This window comes from Tursiops truncatus, chromosome 19, assembly GCF_011762595.2.
Source record: "Tursiops truncatus isolate mTurTru1 chromosome 19, mTurTru1.mat.Y, whole genome shotgun sequence".
NCBI classification, from domain to species: Eukaryota; Metazoa; Chordata; class Mammalia; order Artiodactyla; family Delphinidae; genus Tursiops; species Tursiops truncatus.
The window spans coordinates 10,480,346-10,502,866 of record NC_047052.1 but is presented as its reverse complement, the minus strand read 5'-3'; the positions used below and the strand labels follow the sequence as shown (position 1 = coordinate 10,502,866).

Below are 22,521 nucleotides of genomic sequence, written 5' to 3'. Positions count from 1 at the left end.
ATAATAATTCTCAAAGAAACGTGGTTAGTTTCCCTAATATCTGGTCAAAGGGAGATGCGATAAGAACCTGAGGGTTCTTACGAGTCAACATAAACAAGCTATATCTACATACATATAAAATAATACAATACGTGTATGTTTAACCACAACTCTAGTGTTGTAAAATGGTCAAATAGATATAATATTTAAGAAAATCAAAGGAAATGTCCCAGAGTTTCAAGTTTGTGTTCATCATTTACTATGAATCAAATAGTGCTACCTTCCTAACTCCCATTTTACTCATGAAATCTAGGAGTTTTGAGTTATTGAAGGGATTCTACGTAGGTATCATCACGCCCTTTGGATGTCTCTTGGACACTGAGCTAGCTCGTGGCCATTTCAAACAAAATAGCCAATCAACACAGGGCTCCATTCACCGTAACACAAGCACACCATTTCAGCACTTTTAATACTCTTATGACTGAGGTGACTGATCACATTAAAATAATCAGTTACAGTAAAAAGGCAATATATCCAGCAACCTCTGGACTTCATAGAGAGAGAGTTCTAAGCACAGACCATGGAGTCACAACAGACCTAAGTGTGAGGCTTATGTTGACAACTTACCAGCTATAGACCCTTAAGCACAATGAACCTCCCTAAGACTCAATTTCCTCAACTCTAGAATGAGGATAATAATGGGATCGACGTGAGGATGGAATGGGGCAATATATGAGGAACATTTAGCACAATATTAGACCTTCACTGTATTTCTTCAACAATAATCATGACAATATCATCGTCATCAATCCACCAAGTATTTGTTTTCATGTCTGTTGAGCACCGTTCACGGTCACTACTCCAAACCTGGGAACGCCCCTGGCTCTGGCCTGTGTTACCTGAGGAATTTCTTCAGGTACTGCCGGCTGCACGAGGACCATGAGAACACCCCATTGTTTCCGGTCAGCGTGGGAGACATGATGTTGCCTTCCGCTTTCCTGCAGGGGTTGCCTTCCCCATCGTGAACCATGCCGAAACTACAACACAAAGAAGAAAACAGAAAGCCTTCTGGGAACCCGTTTCCCAAACTATAAGCAGAGGAAGAAAAAGATGTATTGAGAATCAGGGAACCCAAGTGAGGGACAGAGTCACTGAGATTGTAAGAAAAGGGAAAGACAAAACGAGGTACTATCTACTGTTGTAAAATTCATGTAGAAAATTCTAAAGAATGCTAAGGGCTTTTTTATATTATATCTTGGCCACAAAATCAAAGAATGGCATACGTGCTACAGATTTTAAGGGCAAGAAAATTTTGGTCAAGATTTCCAAGTTAAACTAAAATGATGAGACAGTCAAATTCTTTTATTCCAAACAGCAAAAATTTTTTTCTTGCCACCCATATGGAACTGTGGTAAGAAATTTCAGAATGAGTAGGAGGTAAGTACAGACAAAAGCTGATTATACTTGTTTACTGACTCTTTATTCATTAGTGTGACATATAAACTTCTAATGCTGATCACTTTATGGCGGAAATCACAGACTCTTTATATAATTGAATTCCCCTACCTACAGCCATAAACATCTTTGAAAATTAATAGTTGAATCCATATACTGAAGGCACATGATGGACTTCTTTTGAATGCATTTTTTGAGAAGACTTTAATTTGGTCTATTTCACCAAAGAAGGTTCTAGCAATAACAGAGTAAAAATAATTTTAGGTGGTTTACCTAGAAATCATATACATTACACCTCAGTGACTCAATGACTCCCAAATCTCCTAACTGGTAGCATAAATGTGACATTAAAGTTTATATGCACATAGAATACACACACCACAGAGACAGAGCTTCCTTCAGGCCATATTAAATTGGAAGGGGATGGGGAAATAAGCTTCTTTGGTCATCTCCAAAAAATTCAGGGCCCAAAAAGCTTTTTCTGACTTCTCTCTGGAGGTAGAGAATGGAGGGATACCAATTTATCATCGATTTAGATTGTTCTCAGCCTAATTATTTAGAGGAGTAAAATGTGTCTCTTAAGGACATATTTTTAAGAGGCAGGTAGGATTTCTGTGGAAATAAGCATGCTACTCTGATATAATAACTTATCAATATAGCCATCCTTCGAAGGTAGCCTATTCCAAATAAACAACTGTATTATAACCATAGATATGATCCTATTGTGACCCATGTCTGCAAACTAGCTATTTTCCCATCATTCCTCCCAATTTATCAGGCAAGGAATGGTAGGATGGTGGTATACTGTGGTCCTATCAGTGAGTACCCCAGGGCTTTAGAGGTGACGGATTCACACATAGGTATTAATTAACCTCAAAACACACTCGGGGGAAAGCATTTTCCCATCCTCCACTTTGCCCAATTCAGTTCATCGTTGTACCTAACCAGGAAACTAAGGGAGTTTGTTTGGGAGACACTCTAAAAATATTTGTGAAAGTCAAAAGCAGAAGGAAATTTACATGTAAAGCACCACAGGAAAGGGTAAGAATCACAGAAATGGGGATAAGGTGGGGAGAGATCAAAGCCATTACTCTAAGAGGAGAAGGTCATTAAATCGGCATTTCACTGTAGTTTTACGGACATAAGAAAACCAAGTTTGAATTGAATTTTGAACTTGAAATTTCTTAATTTTCTAATTTACTTTGATTTAACATCCTTTTAGAAGATAACATGCGTTTTCTTTAGCACATGTCAAAAGTCTTGTCAAAATCTCATGAATTGTCTGTTTCAAAATGTAACTCTGTTAGGCCATGTTATTTAGAATTTGAGTAGGTACTTTCCATTATATCTGTTCTTCCTGCTACCCCTGACTCTCCTCACCCCACCTGGAGAATGTCTTTGGTTTTCCTTACTAATGTGTTGGATTTTGATTTTGGTAACTTTAACTCATGACCAAAGATGATTACATTTTTTAAAGGCCAATACGTTTTTTTTTTTAATTTATTTATTTTTAATTTATTTATTTTTGACTGCATTGGGTCTTCGTTACTGTGCGCAGGCTTTCTCTAGTTGTGGCGAGTGAGGGCTACTCTTTGTTGTGGTGTGTGGGCTTCTCACTGCGGTGGCTTCTCTTGTTGCGGAGCACGGGCTCTAGGTGCGTGGGTTTCAGTAGTTGTGGCACGCGGGCTCAGTAGTTGTGGCTCGCGTATTCCAGAGCGCAAGCTCAGTAGTTGTGACACACAGGCTTAGTTGCTCCGCAGCATGTGGGATCTTCCCGGACCAGGGATCGAACCCATGTCCCCTGCATTGGCAGGTGGGTTCCCAACCACTGTGCCACCAGGGAAGTCCCTAAAGGCCAATACTTTTTTTTTTTTTTTTTTTTTTTTGCGGTACGCGGGCCTCTCACTGTTGTGGCCTCTCCTGTTGTGGAGCACAGGCTCCGGACACGCAGGCTCAGCGGCCATGGCTCACGGGCCTAGCCGCTCCACGGCATGTGGGACCTTCCCAGACCAGGGCATGAACACGTGTCCCCTGCATCGGCAGGCGGACTCTCAACCACTGCGCCACCAGGGAAGCCCAAGGCCAATACTTTTTTAAAAGTGAGAGACTGGTTCATGTGGACCTCATGCTGGTGAGACAAATTTAGATATTTTATTTTCTGCACTTATCAGGGACCTTGTGCCTAATGGGCATTTTTGCACCACTGTTCCAATAAAATTGGTTCATTCATATCTTGCTATAAAAGCAGTTGTGCATAGATATAAAATGCTGGGTGACTGTTGGATAATAGTAATGGTCAAGATTCAAATTTTCTGAAGATAATAAATAGCTCACAAGACACACTAATACCAAAATACCAAAATATAAATCATAGTTGCGAAATAGATCACATTTGCTTTTATTTTTAAGTCAGAAATTAACTAATGCTCTGAAAACGAGCATTCAATATAAATGCTGAATACAAGACACACATACATATACTCCTAAACTCATACACCCTCTGAGACAGTCATTTTGTGAAGCAGTATGCTTTATTCCAATATAGATGCTACTGCTTAAATAATGTGAAAATTCTCTGTAGAACTGTATGTGTACAGGTTATATGCCTCATAAGATACATTCATCTCATTACTCTTAGGTTTCTTATTCCTCCTTTCTAACCCTATTCTCACAAAAGAATTAAATTAAAAGAATATTAAGGACACGCAATGACACCGAGGAAAAGAATATCCAGCATACACAAAAGTTTTTAAACAATTAACATGTCATTACATTCTAGGAATTGACATGTCCCCATGACTATTTCTGTAGTATAATGAACTAAAAGTATCTTTACTGCCGCAAAACTTGGAAGAAAATAAACACATGCCTAAATGACCAGCGGATCCATTAGATAACTCGCAGTCCCTTTATGCACACAATGTACCATTGAGTAGCTATCAAATGTTCTTATCAAAAGCCTCAACAATGACTGGCCTTCGATTGAGCCCTCCTTAGAGTCAAGTACTACTCTAAGCTTTATACAAGATTTATCCTATTGATTCTACCCAGGTCAATAATAATCATTAGAGGAATGTCAATGAATCACCCAACTGGTTTTCATATAAAGTGGTGTATCAAGGGGTCACTTACTTGTGCCCTGACTCATGAGCGATGGTGAAGGCCAGGCCAAGTCCCGTGTCCTCATTGATGGTACAACTTCGGTACTTACTGCACATCCCACTGATGGGAGCAAACCCTGTTGAAAGAGCAATTTCAAACCCAAATTCAAAAGGAACACACACAGATACCTGATCATTTCCGATGCCCTCAAAATGTTCTGCACAGTTTTAGTTCAAAGGATTAATGTATTTTCTTTTTTTGGTAGAAAAACACTAAAGGTATACGCCTCTCTGTCCTCTCTAAATAGATAAGAGTAGGACTTAATACTTTCTTGCTTTTAAAAGATATTGTCATCAACTGACCCTCCTAACAACTGTATGAAGGCAGTATGAGTATTGTAATTCCCATTTTATATATAGGATGGATAGCAAGTCACAGGGTATTTATATGCCTGATCTAAGCTCATTATTTGGGTCAGAACAATTGCTAAAATGACAGCTAAACCTATGTAAAAAAGTCACTTAACGGTAGTATTAGCATCAAAGCTCAAGGTGTATTTTCTAAGAGAAAACAAGGTATATTTTCTAAGAGACGCACCCTCATTTTCTTCTAAAGCAGATAACATGGAAAAGCCTAAAGAGTGTTAGCAGATTAACTTTATTTTTCTCCTAGGAGCAGTTATAAAATCATTCCAGCCTGTTCTCGAGTTTATCTTGAACTACGTTATAGTGTTGAATGCCTTTCTTCCCAAGTGTGGGTCTTCATAACTAGGAGAACAAGGATATGTACCCAAGAGTATGAAATATATGCTTGTGAATTGACTGCTTCCACCTTGCTGCCATGATGTAAGTGGGGTCATCTGGTAAACCTAACGTATAGGCAGGCAAACATCGTGCATGGCACCATCATCATCAATGCTAAATAAATGGCAGTTAAATACCATACACTGTCCTATATGCCTCGTGTACATCTACGTGTGCATAATTATATATTAGAAACTGAGGCTCAGAAAGGTGAATTAATTTGCGCAAGATCTCACAGTCATAAACTCTAGACTCAGGATTTAAGTGCAGACATATTCGAAAGTCAACACCCATGTTCTTTGCAATAGGACATGCTGCTTTAAATAAGTGACTTGTACACCAGTTGTTAGGGTTATGTCCTGACATGACTGTACTTGTTTCTCCAAGCCTTTCCGTATATTTTGGTCTCTGACTGACTGATAAAACTACCTCTTCTCAGAATCCCTCTTCAAAACAGCAACAATGCACTGGGCTATCAAATGTCACTTTGCAAATTCCAAGCTCAGAATATGACTGAATGTATACCACCTCCATCATACAAACCCAACCTATGGAACAATACCCCAAACGGTTGATTCTCAGTCATGCACCGTGTTTTGAAGACTGTGATTAATGGTGAACTATTAAAATAAACTTATTTTATAGGACATAATACAGGCATTACAGAGAATTTTTTTAACATCTTTATTGGAGTATAATCGCTTTACAATGGTGTGTTAGTTTCTGCTTTACAACAAAGTGAATCAGTTATACATATACATATGTTCCCATATCTCTTCCCTCCCTCCCTCCCACCCTCCCTATCCCACCCCTCTAGGTGGTCACAAACCACCAAGCTGATTTCCCTGTGCTATGTGGCTGCTTTCCACTAGCTATCTATTTTACGTTTGGTAGTGTATATATGTCCATGCCTCTCTCTCACTTTGTCACAGCTTACCCTTCCCCCTCCCCATATCCTCAAGTCCATTCTCTAGTAGGTCTGTGTCTTTATTCCTGTCTTGCCCCTAGGTTCTTCATGATCTTTTTTTTTTTCTTAGATTCCATATATATGTGTTAGCATACGGTATTTCTTTTTCTCTTTCTGACTTACTTCACTCTGTATGACAGACTCTAGGTCCATCCACGTCTCTACAAATGACCCAATTTCGTTTCTTTTTATGGCTGAGTAATATTCCATTGTATATACGTGCCACCTCTTCTTTATCCATTCATCTGTCGATGGACACTTAGGTTGCTTCCATGTCCTGGCTACTGTAAATAGAGCTGCAATGAACATTTTGGTACATGACTCTTTTTGAATTCTGGTTTTCTCAGAGTATATGCCCAGTAGTGGGATTGCTGGGTCGTATGGTAGTTCTATTTGTAGTTTTTTAAGGAACCTCCATACTGTTCTAAATAGTTCCTGTATCAGTTTACATTCCCACCAACAGTGCAAGAGGGTTCCCTTTTCTCCACACCCTCTCCAGCATTTATTGTTTCTAGATTTTTTGATGATGGCCATTCTGACCAGTGTGAGGTGATATCTCATTGTAGTTTTAATTTGCATTTCTCTAATGATTAATGATGTTGAACATTCTTTCATGTGTTTTTTGGCAATCTGTATATCTTCTTTGGAGAAATGTCTACTTAGGTCTTCTGCCCATTTTTGGATTGGGTTGCTTGTTTTTTTTTGATATTGAGCTGCATGAGCTGCTTGTAAATTTTGGAGATTAATCCTTTGTCAGTTGCTTCATTTGCAAATATTTTCTCCCATTCTGAGGGTTGTCTTTTGGTCTTGTTTATGGTTTCCTTTGCTGTGCAAAAGCTTTTAAGTTTCATTAGGTCCCATTTGTTTATTTTTATTTCCATTTCTCTAGGAGGTGGGTCAAAAAGGATCTTGCTGTGATGTATGTCATAGAGTGTTCTGCCTATGTTTTCCTCTAAGAGTTTGATAGTGCCTGGCCTTACATTTAGGTCTTTAATCCATGTTGAGTTTATTTTTGTGTATGGTGTTAGGGAGTGTTCTAATCTCATACTTTTACATGTACCTGTCCAGTTTTCCCAGCACCACTTATTGAAGAGGCTGTCTTTTCTCCACTGTATATTCTTTGCTCCTTTACCAAAGATAAGGTGACCATATGTGCGTGGGTTTATCTCTGGGCTTTCTATCCTGTTCCATTGATCTATATTTCTGTTTTTGTGCCAGTACCATACTGTCTTGATTACTGTAGCTTTGTAGTATAGTCTGAAGTCAGGGAGCCTGATTCCTCCAGCTCCATTTTTCATTCTCAAGATTGCTTTGGCTATTTGTGTTTCCATACAAATTGTGAAATTTTTTGTTCTAGTTCTGTGAAAAATGCCAGTGGTGGTTTGATAGGGATTGCATTGAATCTGTAGATTGCTTTGGGTAGTAGAGTCATTTTCACAATGTTGATTCTTCCAATCCAAGAACGTGGTATATCTCTCCATCTATCTGTATCATCTTTAATTTCTTTCATCAGTGTCTTATAATTTTCTGCATACAGGTCTTTTGTCTCCTTAGGTAGGTTTATTCCTAGATATTTTATTCTTTTTGTTGCAATGGTAAATGGGAGTGTTTTCTTAATTTCACTTTCAGATTTTTCATCATTAGTGTACAGGAATGCCAAAGATTTCTGTGCATTAATTTTGTATCCTGCTATTTTACCAATTACAGAGAATTTGAAAAATACAAAATATAAAAAATTCTAAAAGTCCAATCTACTTGTTTTTTAAACAAACTTATTTTATTTATTTATTTTTGGCTGTGTTGGGTCTTCGTTGCCGTGCGCGGGCTTTCTCTAGTTGCGGCGTGCAGGCTTCTCATTGAGGCGGCTTCTCTTGTTGCGGAGCATGGGTTCTAGGCACTCAGGCTTCAGTAGTTGTGGCTCGCTGGCTCAGTCATCGTGGCTCGCGGGCTCTAGAGCACAGGGTCAGTAGTTGTGGCGCACGGGCTTAGTTGCTCTGCGGCATGTGGGATCTTCCCGGACCAGGGTTCGAACCCGTGTCCCTTGCATTGGCAGGTGGATTCTTAACCATTGTGCCACCAGGGAAGCCCATAAAAGTCTAATCTACTTTTATCTTTAAGATATTATGAAGGAATATAAAGCACTTCAAGGAAAAATATATTTTGAGGAAAAAATGGGAGTAAATCATGTAAACTTTTCTCAGTACCCCCATATTTTTACCATCAATCTGGACTATCAGTTGTGTCTGAAAAATATGGTTCCCACTGCCTGTTTTAGTAAAGGAAGTTTTATTGGAACACAGCCATGGTCACTTGTTTACATACTGTCTTTTTCACTAATACAGCTGAAGTGAGTAGTTTCAACAGAGCTTATGCGACACACGCAAAGCCTAACATATTTACTGTCTTGCCCTTTACAGAAAACATTTGCCCACCCCGATCTAGATGAGCATCAATTCATTTAAAAAAATTGTTGAATTCCTACTGTATGCAACAGACTATACTAGAAAATATAATATAGATGTGAAAGATAGAGTTCTAATTCACTGTCTTGTACAAATATGGAAGAGCTGAGTGCTTCAAAGTTCAAGTAACTTTCTAAAAGAAGCGTGCTACCTAGGGGCATAGCTGAATGCCACGGAGACCAGTCAAGTTCTTTTCAGCTATCCAGTTCTGCCGTCAAGATGCTTATGGAATAACCTACAACTTGTGTAGTTACATGACAATTTATCTCATGCCTAAAGGATCATCAAAAGGTTTAAAGAAAAATACAACAGGAATAAAGTAAAGGGGTTCCCACTCCACACTGAGTTCAGTTAAAAAGAACAATATTCAGCAGAGGGTACAATGAAGATACTCCACAATTTGCAGATTAAGTCTCCTTACTAAGAAACCTGAGGGCCACCCACCCAATAGAAAGTTTCCAGACTGTGTTTTTAGCTAACATGGGTGTGCATGAAGCATTTGCTCATATCATACCTAGAGTGTCACATGGTTCGTTCTTCCAGGAACAGATATCAAATCCCGTGAGTAAGATGGCGTGGTCATGCCTCTTCCCATTCTTTCCAATGAGGGCAGACTGCCACTGACAAAAACTATTCAGAGATTGGTCCGCATGATGGTTGATCAATAATCCTCCCTATGGGAAACCCACACAGATTAAAGTGTGAATTTGTCACAGAGATGAGAATGTTGCATCATTCCATTTCTACAGGCAAACACAGAAGCATCTTGTTTCCGGGGGAAGGGTCAGCAGAGGAAAACATCTGAGCTAAGGCTGGACATACTGGTGTTAAAAAAAAAAAAACTAAAACTATTTTGGGTAAATGCTCACAGTATTGCTAGTTACTACAGAGTTTCAGTAGTGGGCTTTACGACCAACTGTGTTTCTACAACAAATAAACTGGCATCAGTTAGAAACACCTCTGTTCATCTCACGCTGGTACCATATTTATAGAACTGTTATTACTTTTAGAACATAATTATTAATTAATGGGGATAAAGTTCCATGGCTTCTTCAACAAAACATGAGGACGGTACTGACCACAGCTTGTTTACCCCATGTCAAAATTTCCAGCCAAAGGGCTCGGCACATCATAGGTTACAATCCGTCAACCGATAAAATGAAAGCTCGCTGAATGGATGAAGAAACAAATAGCCACAATATTCTAAAGGGTAAGAAAGGACCTAGTCTTCAAATAATTTTTATCAAAATGTTTTCTCAGAACTATTGACTTGGGTCAAATTGAGGGTTTTTAGGCAAAATCTTTAATTATCAGTGAATTAGGAGGTTGCTGTCTTTGAGTCCTCGGGCGAAGTGTGAGTGGTAAGTTAGAGAGAAGGGTCTCCCGAACAACACACACCTTTTCTGCCCTTCCAAAATTCTAAGAATAATTTGATACGTTGTTAACCTCTGTAGCGCTATAGACCTGGGCAGTTAGGTTCATTTTTGTCTGGTCTCTGACTCTCTGCTTTGTCCATTCATTACTGGAGTTACAGATGGAGAGGAAAAGCCTCAGGGGACTTAAAAATAGTTGTATTGGTAATCCCCACCTCAGAAAATACAGTTTCAACATCAAAACGCTACAAAGCAGTAGGCGCCATGCAACTTAACACTTTATTATATGTTCTGTCTTGCATCTCACTGTAAGCAGGTCAAGGGCAGTTAAATATTCCTTGTTCAGTTTCTGTAGTACCTAAGGTGGTTGGTTTTGGGAGACAGTAGGTTTACCACCAGAATTTTCAGATGACTTATTTCCAGTATATTTTCAAAATACCCTTTGTACCTACCCAGCATCTCCAACTTACAAAATCCAGCTAACTTTTAAAGCTCTTACCAAATGCACTTTCCTTGTGAAGCGTCCATAATATTTATATAACGTAATATCCATACTTTACTTTTGTACTCATATTATATATGCACATTTAATCATACTGGATATCACCGTATACTGAAAACTATATATTGCATATATATTTTGTATGTTTATATATAAATAATTATTTTGTGATGTTTTAGAATTTAAATGCACAACGCTATCAGATTGTACTTTCCTTGAGGGTAATTTGAAATTTTCCAATTTGAACTTCTAATGACAATGACATGGGTTGGCACACAGTAGGTGTTCAATAAGTGTATTCTGAATGGCAGGATGAATGATGAAGTAAATGAGGTTTGGCACTTACAGGTTCTTGTTCCAGAAGAATGAGGCTGACTACAACTATGTTTATATCACTTCCAATGGTCCCATCTTTAAAGAGGCTGGAAACCTGTTGGAACAAATTGAAATCAAACAAAAGTGAAAGAAACAAAATTTGAAAATTTCCAAAACTGCCAGGGGAGATCAGACATATATATGAGCATGTATGTTTTGATTTTACCAAATACATGTAGGTATGAAGCCAATTTCCTCCAAATTTAATTTTTTTCAATAAAATCATGTGGCTACACCTGCTATTCAACCCATGTGAGGGAATTCCATGATTCTTAGCTATCTTGGAGAGGCAGGGGGTTGGGGTCCTGACAATCTCCCTTACCATGTTCATGACCGTGAGAATGTACGTGGTGACGTTGGCCTTGCCATGCTTTTCCACCATTTTCTTATCTGCTACCACAAGGGTTTCCACGTTTAGGCCTTTGTGTGACTTTCCAGCTGATCTTCTGGGTCGCCCTGCGCTCCCGTATTCATCAAACATGAGATAGGTATCCTCTGTGGGAGGCTTAGGGGCATCTACAAGGAACAGAAGAGCATTTGGAGAGCTATCAGCAGAGATCATCCAGGGGAGACAGACAGAAATCTAAACAAGGGGAGGAGAGAGACCATGTAACCAACACTTCACTCATCTCCTGATAAATGATGCCACTGGTACCTGTCCTGGGGCTATGGACCTAATCTATGGTCAAGAGAGATTCTTTCAAAAGAAGGTTGGATGGATGGATGGATGGACGGACAGATGGATGGACAAATGGATTCAGTAACTCAAAAATGTTCTTCTAAAGAGTCAAAGAAAACAAGCTACAATTCTAGTTGGAAGAGTGGGTCAAGAAAAATCAGTATGGTGGGAAGGAAATGCTCATTTTATTTTATTGCTAAGAAACTGCAGAAACAAGACATTATCCTTTGCTTCTGAATTCATTATCACACTTTGTATATTATTTTCTAAATAAAATTTAGACATATGTATCCTGTAGAACACTGCCCATGTTCTTGTTTCATCAACACAAACTTTAATGTAGCACAAAATAAGTGGTCAATAAGGGCTCTTTGACCGGATATTAATTTAGCTGCTGGGGAGACAGCACAGTCAGAAGTGATATTTAAAATTAATACTTTGTAACAGATAAGGTACAGGCATGGATACTGGCCACAGTCTCTGAGCAGAGACCCGGAAGTACCCGTTGGATTAAGCACGACCCCTTTAGTTAATGGGCTGTGACAGTTCGAAGGGTTGCTGGGAAGGAAAACGCATTTGAAAAGCTCAGGACAGTATGTACTACTAATATAGATATATTTTAACACTTTAACAACTGGTATAGTCATTATAGTGAAGTCAACGCTCCCCAGAGAGAAATTAAAACATCAAATCATTGAGAGTTAGATTTAAAACCTCAAGTACGCCATTTTGATAAATGACTGTGAGTTTGTTTCCTCATCAATGAAAAGAGTATAATATCCAACCATAAGGTTGCTCTAAAGATTAGCTTTTATATCTCATATCAAATACATATCACTGCCACTATAAATATCATTACTATCGTTAATTAACGCCACTACTAGTATAAATTCATGCCAAATAGATGTTCTTTAAAAAGGATGTTTCAGTTACACCCAAATCCCCAAAACCAATTAAAATGGTAGAAAGAGTCTTGCATTTTCCTCCTGATCAGCACGGCAGGGATACCACTTCCTCTTCTCTGTGGACATCACCTGGCCGCTCTGTCCAACTGGCTAGTCATGTGCTGCTTACGGCTCCTGAGACTTTGAAATGGGGCTGGCACCACTGAAGGAACCAAATTTTTAATTTTATTGAATTTTTATTCATTTTGCTTTACACTTAAAAAGTAATATTTGTTTCAGCTGTTGAAAACCTTAAGCATATATGGAACAGTCTGACTATGTAAGTCTACTTTTAAACTTGAACTTGAAATTTTATGAAATCGAGATACAGATGAAGTATTTCTAGTGAGAATTTATTGTCTGATTTGAAATTGTTCTCGAAGTGTTAAATAAATAGATTTCCAAAACTTAATATGAAAAAAGAATATAAAATACTTCATTTTAATTTGTTTTCATTGATTATATTGATGACATGTTGAGATATTTTGTATATACTGTGTTAAATATATTATTAATATTAATTTACCCACTTAAACATTTTTTAATGTGGGATTTAAAAAATGTAAAATTACATTTGGGGCAGGTGTTATACTTCTATTGGACACTGCTGGTCTGAAAAATGCAGACGGTTGGGCCCGGGTCACAAACCAAGTCCAAGGGTCCTTATGTTTCATCGCCACCTCCAATCAGGTGCCAGCATTCTTGTTAACTGGGAAGTCTTTCCCTCAAATCCTCAAAAGGAACACCCAACCACACCTGGGAATTCACCTCTGATTTCTTTCATCATTTGGAAGACTGGGTCCTTTTCTCACGGGTACAGAAATTAGAATAATATTGGGACCTTCGACTAAAAAGTAAAAGATGTTAAAAGAGGAAAATAAATCTTTCTAGTTTAACTTAGAAAAAAATGATCACCCAGTTTTTGTCTGACAGGGATGATTTATGGTTCATCTCCAAGATTAATTTCAGTGGGGGCTTAGTGCAGCCCAATTTTAACCTGCAAAGTCAGCACACCCAGTGGCACTTGGGAAAACCTGTCGAGGGCCCAGAGAGGAACAGAACAAGAAAAAGTTTCCTTACATACATTTCTTGCGTCGTCCACAAAAATGCTGCTTTTGCAACCTTCCGTGGTGATGTTTTCTTTCTGGACTCCAAGATGTGTGGGGAGTGCGACTTGGGGGGTGAGCAGCAGAGTTCCCGCTGGAGCTCAGGTAGCCATGGCAACGCTGGACCTTCTCCTCCGCCGTCCTTTTGTATAGCACGTGAGGATGGTGGCCTGCAGGGGAGCTGTAGTTGTGTTCCTGGGCCAGGAGCTGAGGTAATGGCGAGATGAGGAATTCATTTCTTCGTGTCCTTATGAGACCTGACTAAAAAGCCAGACACAAAGAAAACATTAAGGATACCGCGCATCCCTTTTTTGATGTGTTGATTTTCAGCAACTGTCTATCGGCTTCTTCCCGTATGCAGGCACTGCGCTAAATGCTTGGCGTGTATCATGTCGTTTTATTTGCACCATGAACAGTGGCAACTGTTATTGCCCCCATTTTACAGATGAGAAAACTTAGGCTAAGACAGTAAGTAGGAAAGCTAGTACTGGCACCCAGAATTCTCCACCTACTGGAGCAGAACTGTTAACTACTATTCCAGGCTGCCAGGCTTGATGTTTGGGACTCAAGGGCTAAGCCATGTCACATCCTGGGAGTCTCCACATCTAGGACATGGCAGACACTGCGGTAAACACAGGACAGAGTGATGAGCTGAAAAACAGCCCCACCCTGAAAGAGCTTATAGTGTAGACAGTGAAAACAAAGACATTCCATCTTGATTTCATAAGCGCTCGACAAAAGTAGCAAGGATTGCAAAGTGAGAGATTATCGCTTATCTCCAAGTAGAGGTCTGGGGAATCCAATGGGTTGCACCATCACGAAGAGACATATCTGCTAAACTGAGAGGAAAGAGGGAACTGGGGCGAGCCCATCCAATCACAACGTCACTTTCAGGCTCATGGCACAATACGTCTACCTTTGTACCTGATATTTTGGCCACAGCACACCCCTGCCTTGTCCCCAGCACGCTTCGTGCTCTCTCTTCTCTGCATTTGGCTTAGAATTTCCCTGATCTCCAGGCGCTGCTATGGAAAGTGTAGTCTGTGGACCGGCAGCTCCAGCCTCACCCGGGGGTCTGGTTAGAAATGTAGACTCTTAGGTCTCTCCCCAGACCTGCGGACTCAGAATCTACGTTGTACGTAGATCCCGGGTGATTTATCTGCCTGTTAACGTTTGCAAAGCACTGACACAGGCCAGCAATTCTTAAACTTTGCTGAACATAGGAAACGCCTGCAGATCTAAATACACACACACACACACACACACACACACACACACACACACACACACACACACACACACACACACACACACACACACACACACAGTCACTCACTCCCAGACAAAATCCCATACCATCAAAAACCAAATCTCTTGTGACTCATGTATCACAAATTTTTTTAACTGCTCCAAGGATGACACCAAAGTACAGAGTTTGTGACCCAGTGCTTCAGGTCCCACCTTCTTCATGTGCAAAATGGGGAGAATTCTTCCTGCCCTGACCACCTTTCAAGGGGAGATAAAATAACCATTGCAGAAGCCCTTTAAACACTCTCAATCCCAGCAGTTTGGATGACTGACAATAATGAGTGAGTGAATCAACCCACATTCACTGAGCGCCAGCGAGGTGCCAGGCATTCAGGTAACTGCGAGCACATAGCTGTGCAGGACATACGCACACACAGCATGCAGTTTACTGGGGAGCCAGACACGTAAATATTCAAGGACGTAAGGGGGTGTCAGGGTGAGGGCAGGTTACCAAGGGAACACAGAGGCGTGTGTGGGGTGGACGGGTGGCATCAGAGGGGCTGTCCCCAGACCTTATTTTAACCCTCTGTCATGATTCAGTTTCTCACTCCTTATAGGAGTCCCAGAATGTGTGATGTGGTCCTGATTTTCCTTCCACGTCAGAAGTCGGCTGCCTTCTTAAAGACTGTCTTACGAGGACTTCCCTGGCGGTCCAGTAGTTAAGACGTCGCGCTTCCACTGCAGGAGTCGCGGGTTCGATCCCTGGTCAGGGAACTAAGACCCTGCATGCCTCGTGGCGTGGCCAACCCCCCCCCCCACACACACACACAAAACCAAGCCAAAACAAAACAAACAAAACAACAAAGACCGTCTTATGGTCGGCAGCACCAGCCTGATGCTTTCCTGCGTTCAGAAAACACACTGAGCATCTAATTCACAGCCCTGTTCTAGGCACCGGCACAAAGAGGCACAAAGTCATGAAGCAGTTCACATTCCTGCCATCATAGAGATGATGGGAGAATCAACTGGCAACAAAATTTAAAGAAGTGAAATCTCACGATCCCAGAAATCCTGCCCACCCACCGTACCTTAGGCTGTACCTCAGAGCAGCCCGTCCCCCGCCACCAGCCCAGTGCCAGGCTGGCAGATACTTTCATCCTTCATTTGCACACTTGCCATTGAATCTTCCAAATCCCCCATCTTCTCCAACATGGTCTCCTGACATTGGCCAGTGTCCTCGGCCAACATGAATCAACTCACTTCATGCGCCCTGGTATTCATCTCAAATCCGAATCCCTTTTCCTGGCCCACGAATCTCTCCACCATCTGCTTACTCTGGAGGCTGGCAGCTGTGCCTGTCCCCTCTCCTTCATACCATCCTGAAGAGGACACGTCTTTGACTTTTTCTTTTGGCTGTGTTGGGTCTTTGTTGCTGCGCGCAGGCTTCCTCTAGTTGCGGGGAGCAGGCGCTGCTCTTGGTTGCTGTGCGCGGGCTTCTCACTGTGGTGGTTTCTCTTGTTGCGGAGCACGGTCTCTAGGTGCACAGGCTTCAGTAGTTGTGGCACACAGGCTCAGTAGCTGTGGCGCACGGGCTTAGCTGCTCCGCGGCACGTGTGATCTTCCCGGACCAGGGATCAAACCCGTGTCCCCTGCATTGGCAGACGGATTCTTAATCACTGCGCCACCGGGGAAGCCCCAGAGCATTTACTTTTATAAGGGAAAAGTCCATGTGTCGGGGGCCTCCCTCTTTTACCAGGAAGGAGAGGTTGACTAAATCTCTAGAAATTCTTATCAACTGAGAAGTTTCTGCCTTAAACCTGTGTCTGCGTAACAGCCATACCCTTGTTTACTGGGCTTTGCCTGATAGGCTCCCACAGCTAGAGGTGGTATTTAAGGGTGCGGGGATGGCTTCGGCCTTTGGGGGGAGTTACTCAGCTTGCCTAGGCATCTCCCTGCACACAGGAGGTATCCTTGTTACTAAATGTCTATTTGTTTTCTCCTGTTAATCTCTCCTTTATTACAGTTTGGGGCGTGGTCTTAGCCAAGAACCTAAAAGGGTAAAGAGAAAATTCCTTTCCTTGCCTACACACTCTTTTTTTTTTTCCCTTAGCATCTTTATTGGAGTATTAATTGCTTTACAATGGCACGTTAGTTTCTGCCGTTTAACGAAGTGAATTAGCTAGACATATGCATATATCCTCATATCTCCTCCTTCTTGCGTCTTCCTCCCACCCTCCCTATCCCACCCCTCTAGGTGGTCACAAAGCACTGAGCTGATCTCCCCGTGCTATGCGGCTGCTTCCCACTAGCTAGATATTTTACATTTGGTCGTGTATATATGTCCATGCCACTCTCTCACTTCGTCCCAGCTTACCCTTCCCCCTCCCCGTGTCCTCAAGTCCATTCTCTACGTCTGCGTCTTTATTCCTTGCCTACACACTCTTAACCGAGTTCACACACCCTTTTCCATTCCTCTGCCAACTTCTTCCTCCACAGACTCACTTGCTTGGCCTTCTGATGCATGCTTCGTCTTAGATTCAATACTGTCTTCCCAGAGAGACAGGACTCAGGATGCTGCTGAAAACTACCCTCTCCACTTCCCATATTTCAGGCCACAGTTTATTTGCTGTGTGTCCTACTTCAATGAAGGAAACAACGAAAATGCAAACTTCCCACCACGTCTGATGTCCAGCTTAAACGTCCAGTTGTACACTGGCATCCCTGGTGTATGCCACACATCACCAACCAATAAATAATTGGCTATCATCCTACATACATTTGTGGAATAAGAGAACTGAAGAATCTCAGAGTGGAGGGGATGCTGAGGGCGGGCATGCCAGCACTCTCCTCCCTTTCCAGGCAGGGAAACCAGAACTGGGAAGTGACATGTTCAAGTTCATAAAAACCTTGAACTCTTTCTATATTACAGAGTTTGTAAGCAGATCGGTTATGGGGTCCCTGGAGAAAGAGAAGCAGGCATGGCTTTCTTGACACGAGAGAAGCCATTTTGGCCTAAGCCATTTTGTGATCTCAGCCTGGCCACCATGCTTGCCCTTGAACAGGTTTCAGTAGCCACTGATCTTAAGGGAACAAAGGAATGCAGGAACAGAGGAAAGGCAGTCAAGTAACAGTGCAGTGATAAAGCAGGGTCCTAGTTCCTCCTCAAGGGATATACGTAATTTTTGTCTTTGAGTTCTGCAGGAACTAAGACCCCAACTCAGGTGGAGGATGGAATGATGACGTTGACCCTCCCGACTTCAATCAACGAAAGCTTGCACTCTGTCGACCCTGGCCCCCAATTCTGTGCTGAGTCCTTCTCTGCTCAAGCCCCTTCATGAATACGCACGTACCCTGAGCTTCAAACTTCCCCAATTGTGCTGTTCAGGGAGATGGTGCTTTCGGAAGCAGCATCTTCTCCAGTGTTCTCCTCACTTGCTGCAAGTAGTAATACCCCCTTCGCTTGGTTGTGTCTACTGGCTGGATACCCACCAAGAGGCGAATCCAGTTTTGGGGTAGCAGTGTGAAGGCAGGAGCCCTCCCTGTAATACCTTAGTTAAACTTCACAGCCACCCTGTGAGCGACTCTCTGCTGGGAGCCCAGGTAGGATTCAGGCCCCCTTGCCCTGAGCAGGGCCCTCACGTCTAAGCCCGGCCTCCCAGTGCCCTCACCTCGCCAAGCTGCGGGAAGACAAAAGACCCCATTTACAATCCCCAGCAGACAGAGTGAACAGTTAAAGGGGAAAAAAAAAAAAAAAGGGAATTATCCATGAAAGCGCTGCAGCCTTGCTAACTTCCTAACTTGGTTAAACTCATATCAACGGCTTAAGCCACTCAACTGCCTTAACTGGACTAACCGGTTTAGAAGCTTTCCTTCTCTCGTTATTTCTGGAGAACCGCAGGCAACTCAAATGCAGAGTGACAACTTCTGCATCAAGAAAGCAATAAAAAAAAAATGGGCATCTTATATTGGGACAACACATGGGGCCCAAACAACCCTTTGTATTACAGTTTAGGGCAACAAGGACAAAGCTTCAGAAAAGTTCTTTACAGCAAAACCAGCATTTTACAGGGCTCGATATTAAGGAAGAAAAATCTTCTTTTGGGGGGTTTGGTTTGATGGAAAACAGTGGAGTCTAACCAAAAATACATTTTATAGTTTAAAAATATAAACCCAGTACCTCTAAAAGGAACCATCTGTTTAACTGTAGAGTGTATGAAGCGTTTTGAGTGACTGAACACAGGTGACATTCTGACAAAACGTGGCTTGGAAGATGGATCTGTGGTCCCATGGGCTTCCAACTAAATGGGAGAAGCAGGGATGAAACAAGTAATGATCACAACTGGGTAGGAAATATTCCTTTGTGTCAAGTATGAAGGAAAACAAGCAGGGTTCTACGAGAGAAAATAACAGAAAGAGTGAGGGGAGAGGGGAGACTGATTTTGGAAGGTTTTTAGGAAAAAGAAATTTTTAATTGAAATATAGTTGACTTACAGTGCTTCAGGTATACAGCAAAGTGATTCAGTTATACATACACACACTCACACTCATATATATGTACATACATATTCTTACCATGTTCTTTTCTATTATGGTTTATTATAGCAGATTAAATATAGTTCCCTGGGCTATATAGTAGGACCTTGTTGTTTATCTATTTTATATATAGTGTGTGTATCTGCTAATCCAAAACTCCTAATTTATCCCTCCCCCACTCCCTTTCCCCTTCGGTAACCATAAGTTTGTTTTTGGAATTTTTTTTTTTTTTTTTGGTGATACGCGGGCCTCTCACTGTTATGGCTTCTCCCACTGTGGAGCACAGGCTCCGGACGCGCAGGCTCAGCGGCCATGGCTCACGGGCCCAGCCGCTCTGCGGCATGTGGGATCTTCCCAGACCGGGCACGAACCCGCGTCCCCTGCATCGACAGGCGGACTGTCAACCACTGCGCCACCAGGGAAGCCCTGTTTTCGAAAGTTTTTTTGAGGACAGGTATTTTCACAGAGACCAGAAGCCCTCTCTTGGTTCATGCAGGGGGAACCTAGAAAGAACTATGAGGTGGACAGCTCAGAACTGAGGACAGGAGAAGCTGGCCAGGCAGAGGAGGCTGGTGGAGACCTAGAGGTCCGCTCAGCAGAGGCTGCAGCGTGAGGACACCCTTAGGCATCCCCTAGGCTAGAAGGACAGGAAAGGCCCCAGGTCCATGGAGATGTGGGTGCAATAAGCTGAGAGCTGCTCCCAGCTCCCCTTCTGGACCGAATATTGTTCCCACGTGTTCAACCTTTTCCATCAATATGGTTCAATCCCTTCCAATCAATATGGTTCAACCTCTTCCAATCAATATAGTTCAATCTCTTCCAGTTTGAAGACCTAGAAATTCAGTCCTGTAGTTCAGCTGCTAAGTTTAAAAATTCAATGGATAATGACCAAGAGTCAATAATATATTCAGATCAGATTTTTTCCATTTTATGCTTTTAAAAAGGAGATACTGTAAGAGAATATGTCTTATTTGTTAGCAGTTGTTTCCTATTTTAGATTTCAATGGCCTAAATTTTTCTCAAAGGACTCATGTCAGGTACAAAACAGACTTCAAGAAATTTCCCTCAATTTCCATTTAAAACTCCCTCCCTATAGGTCATATTTGAACTCTATCAAAGGCTTTAGATTTAACAGAAAAATGGAGACTGCAGATTCTAGAAACAGTTGATGAATTAAATGCTGGTATGAAGGCACAATTTTTTTCCAAAAGTTCGGAGTTGGGCTTCCCTGGTGGCGCAGTGGTTGAGAGTCTGCCTGCTGATGCAGGCGACACGGGTTCGTGCCCCGGTCCGGGAAGATCCCACATGCCGCTGAGCGGCTAGGCCCATGAGCCGTGGTCGCTGAGCCTGCGCGTCCCGGAGCCTGTGTTCCGCAACGGGAGAGGCCACAACAGTGAGAGGCCCGCGTACCGCCAAAAAAAAAAAAAAAAAAAAAGTTCGGAGTGAACAGCCTTAAAGATCAATGAAAATTAGGACAAGACAAGCTCCCTGAAAGCAGGGTCTGTGTGTTACGTGACTTGTATCCCAACATTTACACACATTAAATAATCAAAAACCAAAGACTTAATGGGTTAATGAGGTTTGTTAAAAATGAAGCGGAACTTCAAATGAAATAATAATTGAAAAAGAACTCCACAGGCAGTATCATTAATCTATTTCTATTTTTAGTAAGGACTAACTGACAGAACAACAAAGTAGCCCCCATGAGGCTGGCTGGAGAAGTAACGGCAAAGACATATACTTGCGGTTATCAATAATCAAATTATTTTTCACTTAAAAAATTTTTAACGTCTCTCCAGCTACAGCAACATAAAAATACTGTGACTTCATTGAAGACATCACTTTCTTTTACGACAACATGGATGGACCTAGAGGGTACTATGCTAAGTGGGATAAGTCAGATAGAGAAAGACAAACACCGTATGGTCTCACTTACATGTGAAATCTGAAAAACAAATGAACAAACATAATACAACAGAAACAGAGTCACAAATACAGAGGACACGTGGTTGCCAAGCGGAGGGGGAGAGAAATATGTGAGGGCTATTAAGAGGCACAGACTTCCAGTTACTAAATAAATGAGTTGTGGGTATGAAAAGTACAGTCTGGGGAATATATAGTCAATAATTATGTAATATCTTTGTATGGTGAGGGATGATAACTAGTCTTATTGTGCTGATCATTTTGAAATGTATAGAAATACTGAATCACTGTTGTGCACCAGGAACTAACATAGTGTTGTAGGTCAGTTTTACTTCAAAAACAAATTCATAAAGAAAGAGATCCAATGAGTGGTTAACAGAGGCAAGGGGTTGGGGGGAGGAAGAATTGGATTAAGGCAGTCAAAAGGTACAAACTTCCAGTTATAAGATAAATAGGTACCAGGGATGTAATGTACAACATATAAATATAATTAACACTGCTGTATGTTATCTATGAAAATTGTTGAGAGTAAATCTGAAGAGTTCTCATCACAAAGGAAAAATCTTTTTCTATTTCTTTAATTTTGTATCTATATGAGATGATAGATGTTCACTAAACTTACTGTGGTAATCATTTCATGACGTATTAAGTCGAACTATTATGGTTTACATTTTAAACTTATGCAGTTCTGTATGCCAATTATATCTCAATAAAACTGGCAGGAAAAAAATAAACAACTACTTTAACTCCCAGTGGGACGGGAGAGGTGAAGACATCACATTCTTACAAAAAAAAAAAAAAAAACCACTCTTTTGTCTAAATAATAATTAATTTGTTGTCCAACATATATGAGGACACTCCAAAGGAGAAATCTCAGTTCAGAATAAGCGAAAAGCTTAAGAAATGTCATCAGTATGAAACAAAATTCCACCGTCCAGGGGTTCGGGAAGGAGAAAAAGAAAGCATCAGAGAAATGAAAGACCAGGAAGTAAGGAAAAGTCCGAGAAAGACTTCAACTGAGGAAAACCATCGGCAATGGAATATTTTAGGATTTCGCGAAGAAGTAACAA

At 41.3% G+C, this 22,521-nt stretch overlaps 1 protein-coding gene across 1 annotated transcript in view; it reads right to left on the bottom strand.

Moving 5' to 3' along the window:
- ADAMTS18 (ADAM metallopeptidase with thrombospondin type 1 motif 18) overlaps positions 1–22,521 on the bottom strand; it is a 161,103-nt gene that overhangs the window by 73,249 nt on the left and 65,333 nt on the right. The window contains exons 3-8 of the mRNA XM_073796769.1: positions 13,726–14,008; positions 11,341–11,534; positions 10,990–11,073; positions 9,283–9,442; positions 4,567–4,672; positions 879–1,016 (exon numbers count right to left, since the gene is read on the bottom strand). Of these exons, the coding sequence (XP_073652870.1) occupies positions 879–1,016; positions 4,567–4,672; positions 9,283–9,442; positions 10,990–11,073; positions 11,341–11,534; positions 13,726–14,008 (965 nt within the window). The remainder of the gene's footprint in view (positions 1–878; positions 1,017–4,566; positions 4,673–9,282; positions 9,443–10,989; positions 11,074–11,340; positions 11,535–13,725; positions 14,009–22,521) is intronic.